We start from the raw sequence: 14,485 nt of genomic DNA on the forward strand, positions 1-14,485 counted from the left end.
CGAATGTCGAAAACATCCATATCATTTGCAGTCAATCCCGTCTATTCAATGTTCAACACCCTACAAAAGATACAACACAATGAAGCGTGTAGAGCTGGATCCACCTTATCAAACAATTGGAACCATTCTTGCCAGATGAACGTATTTTATTTTGGATGAATACGGCGTGAAACCAGAAAGTTGGATCTTGAAATTGAACCATGTTTTGATTTTGCAAAATGGGCAAGAGGTTCAAGAGGTTTACTGCTTGGTGGCAGCAGCTTCCTTGTCTTGTTCAGCCTGTTTGGCTTCTTTGACCATTTCCTCACGCATCTCTCTCAGTCTTTCTCCTTCTTCCATCTTTTTCAGCCTGTTTTCAAGTGACTCGGCTAGACTGGTAAATTCTTTGATTTTGTCTGCACTCACACCAGGTCCATATCCAGTGGTTTCGCGCAGTCGTTTGACAAGAGCTTTGATACTGGTGAAATCACGCTCGTCAATGCCAGCTTGAAGACCCAATATTGCACCCGCTGAAGATTTGGAATCCAGTGTAACTAGACCGCGAGCACATCGGAAACGTACATGAACCGATTCGTCACGAAGGCCTTCTTCAAACAGTTCAATGGTGGCTCGAATGAATTGCTGCGTTTGCCATGGAGCTACGCGAGATAGAGCTGTATAGACCTCGGTGCGAGAGTTTTCTGGCTCAATGCCTGCAGCAGTGCGAGAGACAAGGTAGGCAAACACGGATGGGTCACGCATCTCGCCAAGACCGCGAAGAACACCAGATCGGATCATGCTATGCATTCCAATTTGGTTAGGATCTTGGGCAACAGACAAAAGGTACTGAACATCATCGGGATGACGCTGAGCACCCAGAGCCGTAAAGGCTTCAGCTTTGCTGCGAGGTCCAATGTCCTTGCGTTCCACAAACAGGCGGAGAGCATTACGAAGGTTGAGATCGCGAGCAGTGCAGCGAGCAGCAATAAAAAACATGGCTTTGGGATCCTTTTCATTGGTGAGGACTTGAGCAAGAAGTTCAAGAGATGCGGCGGTTTTAGCCTTGGCTAGAGCAGCAGCAACTTGGATACGCACACCATAAAACTTTTCCGTGGCAACACTAGCACAGACCTTTCGCAACGCTGCAGAACTACCCATTTTTATAAGCTCCCTGTAAGCCCAGATACGATTGCTGACATCACCAGCATCAGCAGCAGTTTTGGCAAGAATGTCTAGACCTGGATTCATGTCCAAAGTAAACAGAATGCGACCATGGGGATCAAATCGGATAGTTTTTGGTTTGGTCTTGGCATTAGTTCCAAGAGATAAAACAGCAAATGCCTTTTTCTGAGTCGAGTCGTTGAACACAACTTGACTTGTATGGATCTTATCCTCGGTATCAACAACTTCGACATCAATAACAATATTGAAGAATGGGATTTTTGCAGATACATCAACTTGAGTCTGCTCGAGTGTGATGCTAACAGTAGAACAACCACTATCACTGACACTGGCAGGCTTAAAATCAAAAGATCCTTTCAAGGCAGGATATCCTTTAGAGTACAACCACTGATCAAAAAAGGGAACAAGGTTGATGCCGCTTTGAGCTTCAATGCATTTACGGAAATCATCGGTTTCGACAGTTTTTCCAGAATACTGTTTCAAGTAGTTTTGAACACCCTTGAAAAAGGCATCATCGCCAACATGCTTGCGAAGAACGTGTAGACGACAGCCTCCGCCTGGATAAGTGTGTCCGTCAAACATGCGCCAACTAGAGTCAAATTGACGGTTGACAATGGGACGCATATACGATTCAGTCTCGGCAATGTAGCGGTCGGCCTTCCACCACATCTCGTAACGAAACTCGTCTTGTGTAGCATTGTCTTCAAGCCAAAGACACTCTATTTGACATTCAATACAATAGTGTTTTGATGAAATAAGATGGGTTATTTACACATTCCACAATTGTCCAGATATACAACACATCCACATACCAACATAAGTAGCCCAGCTCTCTTTAAGCCAAACATGCTCAAAGTGGCGAATAACAAGAAGATCACCAAAGTAAGTATGTGCCTAAAGTTTAATTTGTGTTAATATATGGATAGTTGAAAAACACTGATAAGCATTAACATAGTACAAGAGCAGATTCCTACCATTTCATGAATATTGACTCCATCAATGTGATGAGAAATTTCGGTAGCAAGCTTTTCATCCTGAATGTATCGATCAAGCCAAGTGACAAAGGAAATGTTTTCCATGGCACCACCAATAAACTTGGAGCAGATCTGGTAGTACTTGGGCCACGGAAAAGGGTAGTCGAGTTTTTTTTCAAGCCAGCGAATCATGGCAGGAGTGCGACCAAATGTGCGCATCAAGTCCTTTTCCGAGAAACCGCGAGGAGCAATGTACTTGATGGGGATGCCATTGACAGTCTCGTCATCGACAGTGACAAAGTCGCCGACACCAACACAGATCAGGTAGGATGGACAAGGCGTGCTGAGGGCGTATCTAGTTGTGCGAGTACCGTTTGAGGCATTTACAAGCTCACCTTGGAATGCGCCATTGGCATATGCGAGATACTCTTGAGGAGCGGTAAGCGCAAACGAAAGGGTGGTTCGCGCAGCAGGAAAATCCTAATCAATTAAACAATGAATAAACGAATGGTTTGGAGTTGACTCGAATCCATGACTTACCACCAGAGGCAGCCAGTAGCGAGCACGTTCAGTCTCATGATCAGTGATGGCATGAGCAACTCGGTTAGGAAAGGCACTGTAGGCGTTGTTGGGCACATCAAAGTACAGTCCGGATATCTACAGCAATGGTCATGTTAACAGCTGTCATGTCAACAGAAACGAGTCATCACTTACTGGCTTGTGGATGGTGTACTTGAATGTCACCTTGCGCTCTTCCTGAGCACCAAATGGAACAGCCCAAGCAAGAGAGAGAGTGTCATTGTCATAACAATGGGTCAAGCCATGATCTTCCATTTCAGAAACTTCCAAGTCAATGAACCCAATGGCATTGAGACGGATGGTTTTGAGCAGCGACTTGTCACCTGGCTGGTGATTGGCATCATGTCGATTGGCAAAGGTCTGAGTAACCACTGCATGTACAGTCTGTTTGGACAAATGAAAGTCCAATGCAATATCTAACATCAATGCATAATCCAGTAATGTGAAGTTGAAATCAGCATTAGCAATCACCAACCCAACAGTGATCAAACCATGTCCATTCAGACAAGCAGAGATCGCATCTGTTTGAATTCGACTTGTGTCGAATTCAATTCATTGACGGTTATAGCAAGAGCGGATCAGAGTCATGGTTTAATAAGAAATCACAACTTTACCAAGATGGATTGGCTCAATGACCAAGTTTGGAGCATAACTGTTTGGACAGGAAGCAGGCACAAAACTGCCGACATCAGAGGATGAAGCGGCAAGAGCAGAAGCCTCAGCAAAGCCCAGAAAGCCAGCACGATGTTCACAGCAAGCACCAACAGAGAGATTAGGCATTGAATTGTAGTATTTGGGGCTTGATAGAAAAATGAATTAAAACTCGAATGGTATTCGGCTTACAAGTCGACTCGGTACTCCAACTCGGAACATCAAGATTCGCATTCTACACACCAACCACTCGCTATGAAATCGAATGCAATCCTGTTTCAATAAGCATCATGTTCATTTATTCCAATATAGAAGCCTTTGGATGCAAGAATCTTGTCCACCTTGTCCTTCCGTCTTTTTTTAAAATCCTGTTCATGTTTGAATTTCCCAACCGTCTCGGATGCGGTTGCTTTGGTCAACTTGGCTAGTGCTTCCGCATCCTTTTCTGGATCCTGAATGATTCAAAGTGGTTAAATAGTCAAGGTGTGAGTCCACCATTTTATAGGATACGATCATTAAAGATGCAGTCCAACTTACAATTTCTCCAAGCAACACAACATTCTCTCCTCGAATAGCAAACACTCCCCTATAGACATCGCTATATGTTCCATCAATAAACGTTCGTTCTACTGTATCCTGAAGTACCAGGTTGGCTATAGCAATTCAAAGAAGCTTATCAGATACAGATCTCGTTGACAGTCTTGAATGTATATGCATAAATGATGCATCCTGTCTATTACCAAACATATCGTATGAGCGCAGCCATCCATACAGATTGCGACCATCTCGGAGAATGACCAGGAGTTTTTCTATTTGAAATCAAATGCCAATTCATAGATGGACAAGGTAATGAGTTTCCAGAATTCATCAAGGACATGGCCCAGTGAAGAGTCATGGGTGTGCAAGGATGAACAAGTAGTTGGAATGAAAGCATGAGTCTAGTCAACCATGAAAGAGCGCAACTCAACTGTCTACACAGTCCACCAAGGAAGCAGATCCAGGCAGGAAATTGTCCATCTGACAGTTGGAATGGTTCTGGAAAGTTGATGTTTTGGTAAGTGAAACACGAATCTAAACAACACTTTATGGCTGTAGATTCAAGTGTTATAGTAATGTCAGTCTTTTATTCTGAATGAATAGCAAGTGTTATGCCAAACAGCATTCAAGTGTTTTTGATTGCGATTTACGACAACTGCTCTTGTATCGACAGTTGTCAACTTTATTTCCATCTTGAATTGCTTCATGTACGGTCATCCACAACAGTCTCCTCCAATACTGCAGGCTCCTGTTCCACAGTACTCTACTCAGCGTATCATCAACTCTGGATCTAATGCTGCTCCCTCCAGTGCGTCATCCCAGCATCCCAACCAACAGCAGCAGTATGGGTCTGGCACGTCTTTCCAGCAACAGCAGTTTCATCAACCCTATGCCATGTCTGGATCGTCAGGACAATCCGCTCCTCATGTCCAACAGCAGTCTGTGTATCCTGCCAATATGGGCGGTTTCCAGCAGCAACAACAACAATTCCAACCTCAATTCCAACAGCAATTCCAGCAACCTCAATTCCAACAGCAACAGAATAATCCAGTCTATGCATCACAGTATCCTTCTGCTTCTACCAACAGCATGAGTGCATCCATGTCTGGTGGTGCATCGGGTTCCCAGCCACAAGTGGCCGGTCCAACTGCAGCCACCTCACAGTCTTATCTTGGATCTAACTTTGTCAACGACTTTCAAGGATCTGCTGCTGGTCAGATTGGCATGCAACTCGGTACTCAAGCATTTGCTCAAGTTCAACAGAATGTTAACCAAAATGCAAGTCTATCCATCCACCAGGGTTAAAGCTTTTTTTGAATCGATCGTTTTGAGCTGACATTCCCTACTTTTATTGTCATGCATTTAGATCAACCGATACGTTAATGTCACTCAGCTACGGTACTACTTTAATGTTAGCAACTCGTATGTACTAAATAAAGTGCGGCTGCTCCTGTTTCCTTATCGGCACAAGTCTTGGTCGCGATTAGTACGGCGATCTGAACATAGTGGTCAGGCTGAGGGCTTTGCTCCACCGCGCGAAGATCTCAATGCTCCCGATCTATATCTTCCTGTCATGTCTTATGTGACTTATGTTTTATTGGTTGGATTGTCTATTGGTGTCGCTTCTGATGGCTCGGTTGTAAGCAAAAAGTAACATTCTATTGTTGGAATAATGTCCACATTGCTCTTGTATTGGTCTACTACTGATTCAGCATGCTACACTTTACTAGGTTTACACCTGAAGTGCTAGGATCTTCTGCAACCGGTGCATTCTTTATAGTATTTTGCGAAGTCTTGCTTTTAAAACTAGCATTCTACTTCTTGAGTGTGGTGAATGATGCAAGTTTTTTGGACTTGATTTCATACTGTGGGTACAAGTTTATTTTGTAAGTGTCTATTCCACTGTTGAAGTCGTGTTGGATCATTTCTCAACTAACAATGCTTTTTAAACTAGTGTGTGTATTCTTGTCGTGTTCAAGTCGATGCTTGGTATGTTGGATTGGCGGTTCTGGATTCCTGGTGCATACCTCATTTTGTCATTTGGGTTCTTTACAGTAAGTGAAATGGTCCTTTCATGGTAAATAGCTCAACTGACCATGTTTTAAATTTCTTACTAGCTGCGGACCTTGCGGTACCTGGTCATACCTGACCAAAGCACAAATAGTGTGGTGGGTCGCGATGGTCGCAAACGACGGGTTTTGGGCCTGTTTTTAATTTGTGCATTTCAATGTGTATCGATGCTGGCACTGATCTGATTGGATTTTGTGTTGACGCAAATCTTCAACTTGTGAATCGAAAAGTGACAAGAGTAGTATATGATGGTACTGACAGACTTGGTCAAAATCAGGCAAGTTGACCAGAATAAAAAACTGCACATGATAATGGATTAAATTGCATGAATGGGTGATATTGGATTCTACCGCCTATTCACGGAAAATGGAACATTAAGCTAAACTACACAATAAGCAATCATGGTTGATGGGTGCCAACTTTACTGTAAACCCGTTAACGTGCGCTAGTTTTTGCCCATTCTTGTACATATAGTGCAGACGTATCTGATATTAGGATACAACGGAGCTTGTTAGAACAAGCAATCGATGTCCTGTAGGAAAGCAATGGCTGTTCAAGCATTGTTTATTTCAAACAAAATAAGACTGCACGATAGTATTCCATTTTGCATGAATACGGATTTAAAACCACACTTTTAAAATGTTCCAAGTGGATACTCCTAAAATGAGAACCATTGTGCCAAGCGTGGAAAAAGCACGAGCAGGACCATATGCCTTTTTGGTACAGATCATATCACTCACATGGGCAGCACGCATGACTAAAAACAGCGACAAGGAGGTATGAACATAGAACGAATCCAGACCATTGTATTCAGCCAATCCAACCAACAAAAACACCTATTCCATATACAAGGCTGTCAACAGGCAATAACACCAATATACATCTTTAAATCCACACAAAGACGAGATAGATCAGCATCAAGCCAAGACTCGGTCGCTACTTACCCATGGAGCAGTTTCGATAAAGTTTGCATGGGCTCGCACGGCCTGTGTGAGCTTAAAGTACTTGGAGTTGAATGGTGTAGCTAAAACACACAGTATCAATCATCTAAACTAGACAGTAAATACCAAACATCAGAAACTAGGTTGATGCATGACCTACACAAAGACTTGTCGTCCAATACAGTTGGCCCCTTGTCAGTGTACTTTTGCAGCAGCTCCAAAGTCTGCTCGTAAGTACCATCTCCAAGCGACACCTTTGTTTATTAAAAGACCATGAGATGACCAATACACATCAAGTTAGATATTGAAAAACAGCCGATCGACATCCATGGCTGGACTTGGAAAGGTTAGATCTAGTGGAGAGAATACCAACAACAGGATTTACCATCAGTTTGGATCTGTAGCGAGCAACATTAAGAACAAGGCCAAGACCCATCAGGCCAGCAAGAGAGGCGTATCCAGCAGTTACGAGCATATGATGGTTGTTGTTAAGATTAATAAACATAAACCCTTTTACAGTCGTATTCACGTAAGATGAAATACTAAAATATAAGATAAACAGTCATGCTTGATTGGTGCCAATCTTACTGGACATTATTTTAACTTTAATTCATTCTTGTACAAAAATACAGAATGAATTAGACATTCTTGATATCTTTTCAGTCTTTTATTTAAACCAAATACTGGGTGATCACCCAGTGTTGTAATGCTCAGTTGTAGTAAACGAGGGTTGAAAATATATAAATATAAAAACATAATTCTGACAATTCCATAAACATGCTGGTTAGCATGTACTCTAATTTCATACAAGCCCATCAGGCTCTATCAAAACCCTAACCCATAACTAATGGCTTGGTATGTGTATTACTATATATACTAAGCACATAGAGTTACGACTATTTTTAGTACAAAAAACACATTAAGCTTTAAAATCAAGTTACGTAAATCAGTTTATTGAAAATTGAATGTTGCCTGATTCAGTGCATAAATTGAGTAGAAATGAATGCAACTAGCGCCAAAACGACACAGAGTAAAATACAATTGACCATAAACTTGTCCCCTTTCATAACCTACAAAAATACAAGATACACGTCACTATTATTGGCATGATGGTAGCAATCATAATACATCTTGGCCAACTTACTCCATCTAGTGTTTTTTTCATTGTAATGTTGATATTGTCGACATGGTCTAAAGCACCTTCCACCTTGTGATCAAGGTTATCCAGGTTTTGATTTTGATTTTCAAGCTCCTATTGTTTTATATAAAAAATTAGCATCTCGGATACTTGCTAGAATGATTGTATACTTATTGTACAGTCTACAGATCAAATAGCAACATGAAAAAATGATGACAAGATCTCAAGTATTGTAAATACACACCTGTCCCATATCTAGGGCAATCTCCTTTAATTTGGCCACACCAACACCAATGTTTTCAAGATCTTGATTCTAAATGCGTTACAAAATTAAAATATATACGTCAATAACCAGAATATATCAGCATAAACCCGATTCAAAGCAGCACTCAATCAGTAAAAACTTACAATATCCTTGTTTCTATTTTTAATGGCCTTCAAGTCTTCCTCTACATCAATGTCTGGAAGATCTGAATGGGTAAAAGGGTCATTGTGATCGTCGTTATCACCATGGCCTATTTCAAAATTTAGCAAACGTATTTCTATGAGTACTCTGTAACTATAGAGGTAGTAAAGCACATACTCGAAGCTTACCTGCACCAGAAACACCATCACCTCCATTTGTATTATTTCCACCTCCACTAAATAGCTCGATTCGATCAGCTGCATATCCATCCGCTTGTCTTCGTTTCTCCAAATTCTCACATTCATCAACGTGTTGTTTGCATAGTTCCAAAATCTCTTTATGCTCTGCAACCAACGCTGGATCCTTGGGTCGTTTCTTTAAAAATGGTCAACATCAGAATAAAGGTAAACATTTAAACTATAACTTGTATCACAGGATCGTTTCTTGCAATGGTAATCAAGTAGAGTGTCTCATACAAAATGTAAAATCATACTAATACCTTTCGACCTTCCTTGTCCACGATTTCTTGCATGCGTGCAGTCTGCTCTTTTAATGTTTTGATCATCACACGAATTTTGTACGAAGCCTCTGCCGATTCAGTTGTTGTGCAACCTCCACGCATCACATCTTGTCGTTCTTTGAGTGCCTATGTTTGCTTATTTATAATGTATTTTAAATTGAACAGTAGTTCAAAGTCAATGTTGTAAATAGCATGCATCACGATTCGTCGATTTTGGTTTCCAACCGTGTTCGTATCAGACAGTAAAACCCATGTAAAAAGCATAGTACGAGTTAATAACTATAAAACTACTCTTTACACACTAGATAGGGTCACAACTATCATAGCTGGAATGCAATATTATGTTCATCTAGTATGATGGACTATGTATCAGTCGAGTGTTGGTCAAGGGTATGACGCGTCCATTCAAGTATAAACTCGATTGGTCTCTAATTTGACTCGATGGAAACAATCAAATCCTGCTGTTTTTATCATTCAACACTTCATTACCTGACGAACAGACTTGACATCAGCATGCAGCTTTTTTCGAATACGGCTGAACTCGTCCAAGCTGGCGTCTGTGTTCTTTTCTTCAATGGCTTCTGGAGCACACTCTGTATAGATTATCTCCAGTCGCTTCATTGCATCTCGCATACTCGCCATGTTTGCTATCTATTGGTAATAATTATATGTCGTGTGTTGTTGGGGTTTGAGGTAAGTGCGCGTTGGTATTGATAATTCAACTTTGCTTTAATGCTAGCGACAATGAGGATGAGAGCAGGAAAAAAATATTTCTCTTGACTATATAGGAAACTCCACTTTTATCATGTTTTGAAAACATTGACAGCATCAAACAGGTCGCTGTTGCGTTTTTTAGAAACAAGAATTTTGTAAAATTGTAAAGTGGGTTTAGGTTAGTGTACAGAATACAAGTGGAACACTAAAGATTGTGTCAGAACAAGATCAACCGAGTAATGCTGTTCTGTATTGAATTGATGGGATCAGCAGGTTGTTCAGCAAGCTGACCGTGTCAACAAGTCAGATTGTTGCCGTGGTATATGATCCTATCATTCAAATCAGTAGATAGTCTACCAATATTTACAAGAGAACATCACCAAACAGGAATCAAACTCGATCATACACAAAAGTGTAAATGAATTCTATACAAGTACTGCCTAAACACATGATATATACTGGCGATTACTGATAATTTCTGATTTTATTTCATGTCTCGATTACCCGCATTGTCGCTAGCTGTAATGAATCAAGGCAATAACAATAGTTTCATTTTACACGAATACAGCAGTAAAATAAACTAAAATTATTTAAAAACTTGCAGCACACACTTCAACTGTATTTCAATACAGGCTGATTGCAAGTACAACCTTGCAGTTATTGTTCAAGTAGAGATTACGTCAAATCCTTTTTTACAGTTGGTTTATATTCGAGGATGGATGGCGATGAATCTACTTGAGAATTAAGATTTGGTCGGTAAGCAACCTTTTTAGAGCCAGTATTTACTTCGTCCATTAACCAGTCGCGAGTATAAAACCATCCCTCTGCAAATCCAACAACCAATGCGCCAAAAAGTCCAAATAAAACTCTCTATAATATCATTGGGTTAGTCACCTAGCTCACATCAATCCAAGTCGAATCTTGAAATGCATCTGTGCTTACAAAACCCTGATCTTCCCATAAGCGTTCTGCAAAAATATAAAGAGCTGTAAAAACAGCTGCCATGGAAATAAAGATATTGAGGAGTGACATCATTTGGCCTGAAACTTTCCGTAATTCGACCAAGTCTCCTGATATACTCCCCAATGCATCTCTGGATTTTCCATGAGGCATTTTGCCAACAATATCCTCATATTCCTTATTTTCCAGTTTAATCTTGACTTTTTCCATAAACTTGATATACTCGGGAGTCTAAAGTCGAATGTTGAATGATTTAGTTGACTATATCTCATACGTTTCGATCCAGAACCCAGTTTAAACCAAATCAATTATATTGCATAGTCAATATCTATATCATCTTACTATTTCTCTTGGTTTTGGACAGACAAACTCGATACGACTTCCTTTTATTAGCCGATGAAATGCATAGTGTGGGCGATCTAATGTCAAAGTGATGAGAAACAGACAGTAAACCCAACAACTTCAACACTATATCATGCATCTATTGAAACATACCAGGGTATGCTTTGACTAAAAGTGAACAAGCGCTGTGAAGTAGTTTATGTGATATAGAGCTGGCTTTAGCTGTTGATGAAAAGTCGTGATCCAAAGTGCCGTTTGGTTCTGAATCCTGTGCATGTTTAGTTTCTAATGCTGCCAATTCCAATGCTTCCCGAATCGAGTCTGTTACTACCAATTGCATGTTGATGGTTGTCTTGGAAAGTTGTTTCGTTCTTTATTTACTTGAACACACCTTCAGGAAAGAATAAAATTGAAGCAAATACAGTTGGTAAGTGCATGTCAAATCTCAGCAGATCTATATAGCCAACTTGAAACACATTTAATGACAGTTTTACGAGTACTTGTTGTACATCTCAGCTGTACTCACGCAAAACGAACTACTAAATAAGAATGTCTACATAATAAACAGCCAATCTGATGAATGACTGATATTGGTTTACTGGACAACGTTATGTCCATTGAGCTCTTTAGCTGACTGAATCTTTTTTTGATGATTGGATGGAAACAACAGTTGGATTGCTGAGATGTACAATATGTGTTCTCTTGAACTAGAACGCGAACGGATCTGCGAGTTTGTAGTTGGATTAAAAAGATGAAAGCAATTAAACTCAATATATGGATTGATTGAATACGCTTAAAACTTGGTGATCGTAGAATGAATTGTTATTTAAAAACAAGCGACAGTCATTACAAGATGAATACAAAAGTGGTTTATTTTACACAGATACGACTGTAAACGAACTGATTTGCCATTTCAGATGTGAATTCAACTTTGACCGATTTGCAATCAGTTGCAAGTTTAGCGTCCTTGAGTGAAGAAATGCAATTTGAAGAAATCATCCACAACGAAGGCTTGAGAGAATACACTGTTCGAACTCAATCACCATTCTCATGGATAGTCATTGACATATGTCTTTTTATGCTGATCGCATTGCGCCTTGCAAGTGAATGTTTCCAACATGCTATTCCATCCACGTTAGCTTCTGGACAGATGCCACATCCACTTGATACAACTTTGTTTATGACTGCTACTCAGACTCGAATACACATTCAAGACGTAGAACGCTCAATAGAATATTGGCGTATGCTGTGGCTATGGGTAGAGTTGTTTTTGGGAAAGGTAGGTTGTGGGTCTTGTCGATTGATGTATCTGAAACTACTCAATTCATCTAGCATCACTATTGATTTATCAACGGCATCCTTCTAAACTACTGTTTATTTCATTTACATCTGGTTTATCGACTATACTGGGAGATACAGTTACAGTCGGACATATGTCGATCTACTGTCGATTTGCGGGCTTTGTCAATTTCAATATGGAGCTCGACATCTGGACTTGCAGCATTCGCATCAGAAATGCAAGCATGCATGGCATGGTTGTCTCGGTCTGATGTCAGTCTCTGCATTCTATTACTAGTTGTTTTCCGCATCATTTTAAAAATATCTCAGGTCACATCAGGTAACGTTGATGGCATTCCTAATTTTGCCAGATTTATTGCTCAATTCTAAACTAGCAGTCATACCATGCAAATTCAAACACTAACATCAGGTTTTATAAACCGACTCTGACCCTAGAATCAGTGTTGGTATTTCGAGACATGGGAATTCAGCTACAGACACGGTTTTGGGGTGGATTCCGCTCAACCACACGGTTTATCCCTGCATCAAAAATCTTGTCTGTGATCATCAATGAAGGAATCACACTCTGGCAGGTGAAGTTTTATTTGGCGATTGTCATTGAAGGCGAAAATGAAATGACAGTTGCATTTTCGGTAAGCCAAGTTTCTTGATTCGATTTTGTATGTCTTCAAAACATTGGAATCTGAATGTTTCATTAATTCATGTCCTGTAATTATTGCTGTGGTAAGAGAACACTTCCTAGATTACATATATTAGAACGAGTCTATGTCAATATTCGATCAACACTGATGCACGATTAGTCAGCATTGCCTAAACATGGATAGTATGAGATACGCAGAGGATAACTTATTGGATTAAAAGGATATAGGATTTTTTGACAAAATAATATTGTGTTTTGTGGATATCTGGCAAAGTTTACTGGTCTTTGAGCTCATTTTGTATAGCTGGATTAATGTTCACATCACAATTCCAGTCCATCTAGCACTTGTTTAATATCCAATCCTTCTTTCATTACAAGTAAACATTGGGTGATTGGTATTATATTCCTGAAATGCACAATCCTGTTTTCTTGAACTTGAACGCGAACATGAGTTTGAGAATATCAAAACCAAACCCAATACCTGAACTGCAGTGAGTGGATCGAGTTTCAAACTTGGCAATCGTACAATGTATGGCTATACCAAGTGAGAAGAATTCCAGTCTAAAACTATAGTTTGTATTATATGATGGTCGTTGTTCAAAAGAATTGAGACCATCTATTCAGGTCAATACCTAATAGGAAAACGCAACACATATTTAGCTATTGTTTATTCCAAAGCAAAATAAAGGCAATCCACTGCAAGATGAATACGAGTATTTCATTTTACATGAATACGGCTGTAATTCACTCAAGATTTAGTGGTGAGCGTTGAGAGAGAAGGGAGAACGAAGGAGAGCAGGCTTTTTGAACTCCTCGTGATGATGGTGAATGTATTTCTTGACAAAATCTTCCTCGTCTGCAGAGTCAAACTTGATGGGTGGAGTAGCCTTGAACTTATTGTATTGGACAAGGCCAGTGATACCGGTAGCATAGATACCAATGACAATAGCAACCACCTACAAAGTGTACACCAACAGCGGTTGGATGTCAGGACATTCAACAATCCATAGCATATGTATCAATGACAAGCAGGTTAGTAAACGTCAGGGTTCTATCTAGTACAATGAGAATGATCTAGATGGCCAGTATAGAAAGGATGAAATGTGTAGTCGTTTTTTACAAGGATCACTAAAGCCATGAATCAAACGAGCGTGCTAGATTTTATCCTCCCAATGCACAAAGCCTGCATGGTCAAGAATTCCAAGTGTATACTGCTGTACCCAGTCATTAGAAGTCAAAGTCATGGTGTATGCAAGCGTATCCACACTTGATCAACTTGGAAAACAGAACCACCAACTCCTTATGCTGATCCAAGGTTTGGAATGGCGGCTTATTCTCACAAGTCCAGCCAGTCTGACAAAGTGATGGCATTCTCATGAACATAAAAGGATATGATAGATCAGAGAACAGGTGGATGTACCTGATAGCGAGGCAACTTTGCACCAAAGATATTGAAGATTTCAAAAGGAGTACCGCCAGCCATTTTGTTGTAGAGTGTTGGGTAAAGGAATAAAAGAAATTCGTGCTAGATTGACAACTGGATTCACAAAATA

General features: G+C 40.2%; 8 protein-coding genes across 8 annotated transcripts; 2 read left to right on the forward strand and 6 right to left on the reverse strand.

Moving 5' to 3' along the window:
- Positions 1 to 130: 130 nt before the first annotated feature.
- BATDEDRAFT_84588 (uncharacterized protein) lies at positions 131 to 3,494 on the reverse strand (the record flags this gene model as incomplete). The annotated part of the gene is made up of 6 exons (XM_006676184.1): positions 131 to 1,880; positions 1,974 to 2,055; positions 2,136 to 2,615; positions 2,676 to 2,792; positions 2,850 to 3,130; positions 3,329 to 3,494. The coding sequence occupies 6 exons, from the start codon at positions 3,492 to 3,494 to the stop codon at positions 241 to 243; spliced, it is 2,766 nt and encodes a 921-aa protein (XP_006676247.1). The 3' UTR covers positions 131 to 240.
- Positions 3,495 to 3,643: 149 nt separating this feature from the next.
- BATDEDRAFT_85570 (uncharacterized protein) lies at positions 3,644 to 4,112 on the reverse strand (the record flags this gene model as incomplete). The annotated part of the gene is made up of 3 exons (XM_006676185.1): positions 3,644 to 3,817; positions 3,903 to 4,018; positions 4,106 to 4,112. The coding sequence occupies 3 exons, from the start codon at positions 4,110 to 4,112 to the stop codon at positions 3,644 to 3,646; spliced, it is 297 nt and encodes a 98-aa protein (XP_006676248.1).
- A 367-nt stretch (positions 4,113 to 4,479) lies between these two features.
- Positions 4,480 to 6,293, forward strand: BATDEDRAFT_84589 (protein transporter YIF1). Its single transcript, XM_006675903.1, has 5 exons — positions 4,480 to 5,168; positions 5,269 to 5,552; positions 5,633 to 5,788; positions 5,857 to 5,956; positions 6,020 to 6,293. The coding sequence occupies exons 1-5, from the start codon at positions 4,608 to 4,610 to the stop codon at positions 6,155 to 6,157; spliced, it is 1,239 nt and encodes a 412-aa protein (XP_006675966.1). The 5' UTR covers positions 4,480 to 4,607; the 3' UTR covers positions 6,158 to 6,293.
- Positions 6,294 to 6,592: 299 nt separating this feature from the next.
- On the reverse strand, positions 6,593 to 7,388 carry BATDEDRAFT_21400 (uncharacterized protein; the record flags this gene model as incomplete). Its single annotated transcript, XM_006675214.1, has 4 exons — positions 6,593 to 6,808; positions 6,917 to 6,996; positions 7,074 to 7,167; positions 7,299 to 7,388. The coding sequence occupies 4 exons, from the start codon at positions 7,386 to 7,388 to the stop codon at positions 6,593 to 6,595; spliced, it is 480 nt and encodes a 159-aa protein (XP_006675277.1).
- Positions 7,389 to 7,890: 502 nt separating this feature from the next.
- Positions 7,891 to 9,619, reverse strand: BATDEDRAFT_85568 (uncharacterized protein; the record flags this gene model as incomplete). Its single annotated transcript, XM_006676186.1, has 7 exons — positions 7,891 to 7,983; positions 8,058 to 8,165; positions 8,296 to 8,364; positions 8,460 to 8,566; positions 8,646 to 8,832; positions 8,957 to 9,103; positions 9,467 to 9,619. The coding sequence occupies 7 exons, from the start codon at positions 9,617 to 9,619 to the stop codon at positions 7,891 to 7,893; spliced, it is 864 nt and encodes a 287-aa protein (XP_006676249.1).
- Positions 9,620 to 10,366: 747 nt separating this feature from the next.
- On the reverse strand, positions 10,367 to 11,333 carry BATDEDRAFT_85567 (uncharacterized protein; the record flags this gene model as incomplete). Its single annotated transcript, XM_006676187.1, has 4 exons — positions 10,367 to 10,561; positions 10,634 to 10,882; positions 10,994 to 11,070; positions 11,147 to 11,333. 4 exons carry the CDS (start codon positions 11,331 to 11,333, stop codon positions 10,367 to 10,369), a joined length of 708 nt encoding a protein of 235 aa, XP_006676250.1.
- Positions 11,334 to 11,972: 639 nt separating this feature from the next.
- Positions 11,973 to 13,092, forward strand: BATDEDRAFT_21403 (uncharacterized protein; the record flags this gene model as incomplete). Its single annotated transcript, XM_006675215.1, has 4 exons — positions 11,973 to 12,272; positions 12,413 to 12,611; positions 12,728 to 12,924; positions 13,021 to 13,092. 4 exons carry the CDS (start codon positions 11,973 to 11,975, stop codon positions 13,090 to 13,092), a joined length of 768 nt encoding a protein of 255 aa, XP_006675278.1.
- Positions 13,093 to 13,687: 595 nt separating this feature from the next.
- On the reverse strand, positions 13,688 to 14,415 carry BATDEDRAFT_85566 (uncharacterized protein; the record flags this gene model as incomplete). The annotated part of the gene is made up of 2 exons (XM_006676188.1): positions 13,688 to 13,888; positions 14,353 to 14,415. 2 exons carry the CDS (start codon positions 14,413 to 14,415, stop codon positions 13,688 to 13,690), a joined length of 264 nt encoding a protein of 87 aa, XP_006676251.1.
- Positions 14,416 to 14,485: the final 70 nt, after the last annotated feature.

Source organism: Batrachochytrium dendrobatidis (genome assembly GCF_000203795.2).
Source record: "Batrachochytrium dendrobatidis JAM81 unplaced genomic scaffold BATDEscaffold_1, whole genome shotgun sequence".
In the NCBI taxonomy this organism is placed as follows: Eukaryota; Fungi; Chytridiomycota; class Chytridiomycetes; order Rhizophydiales; genus Batrachochytrium; species Batrachochytrium dendrobatidis.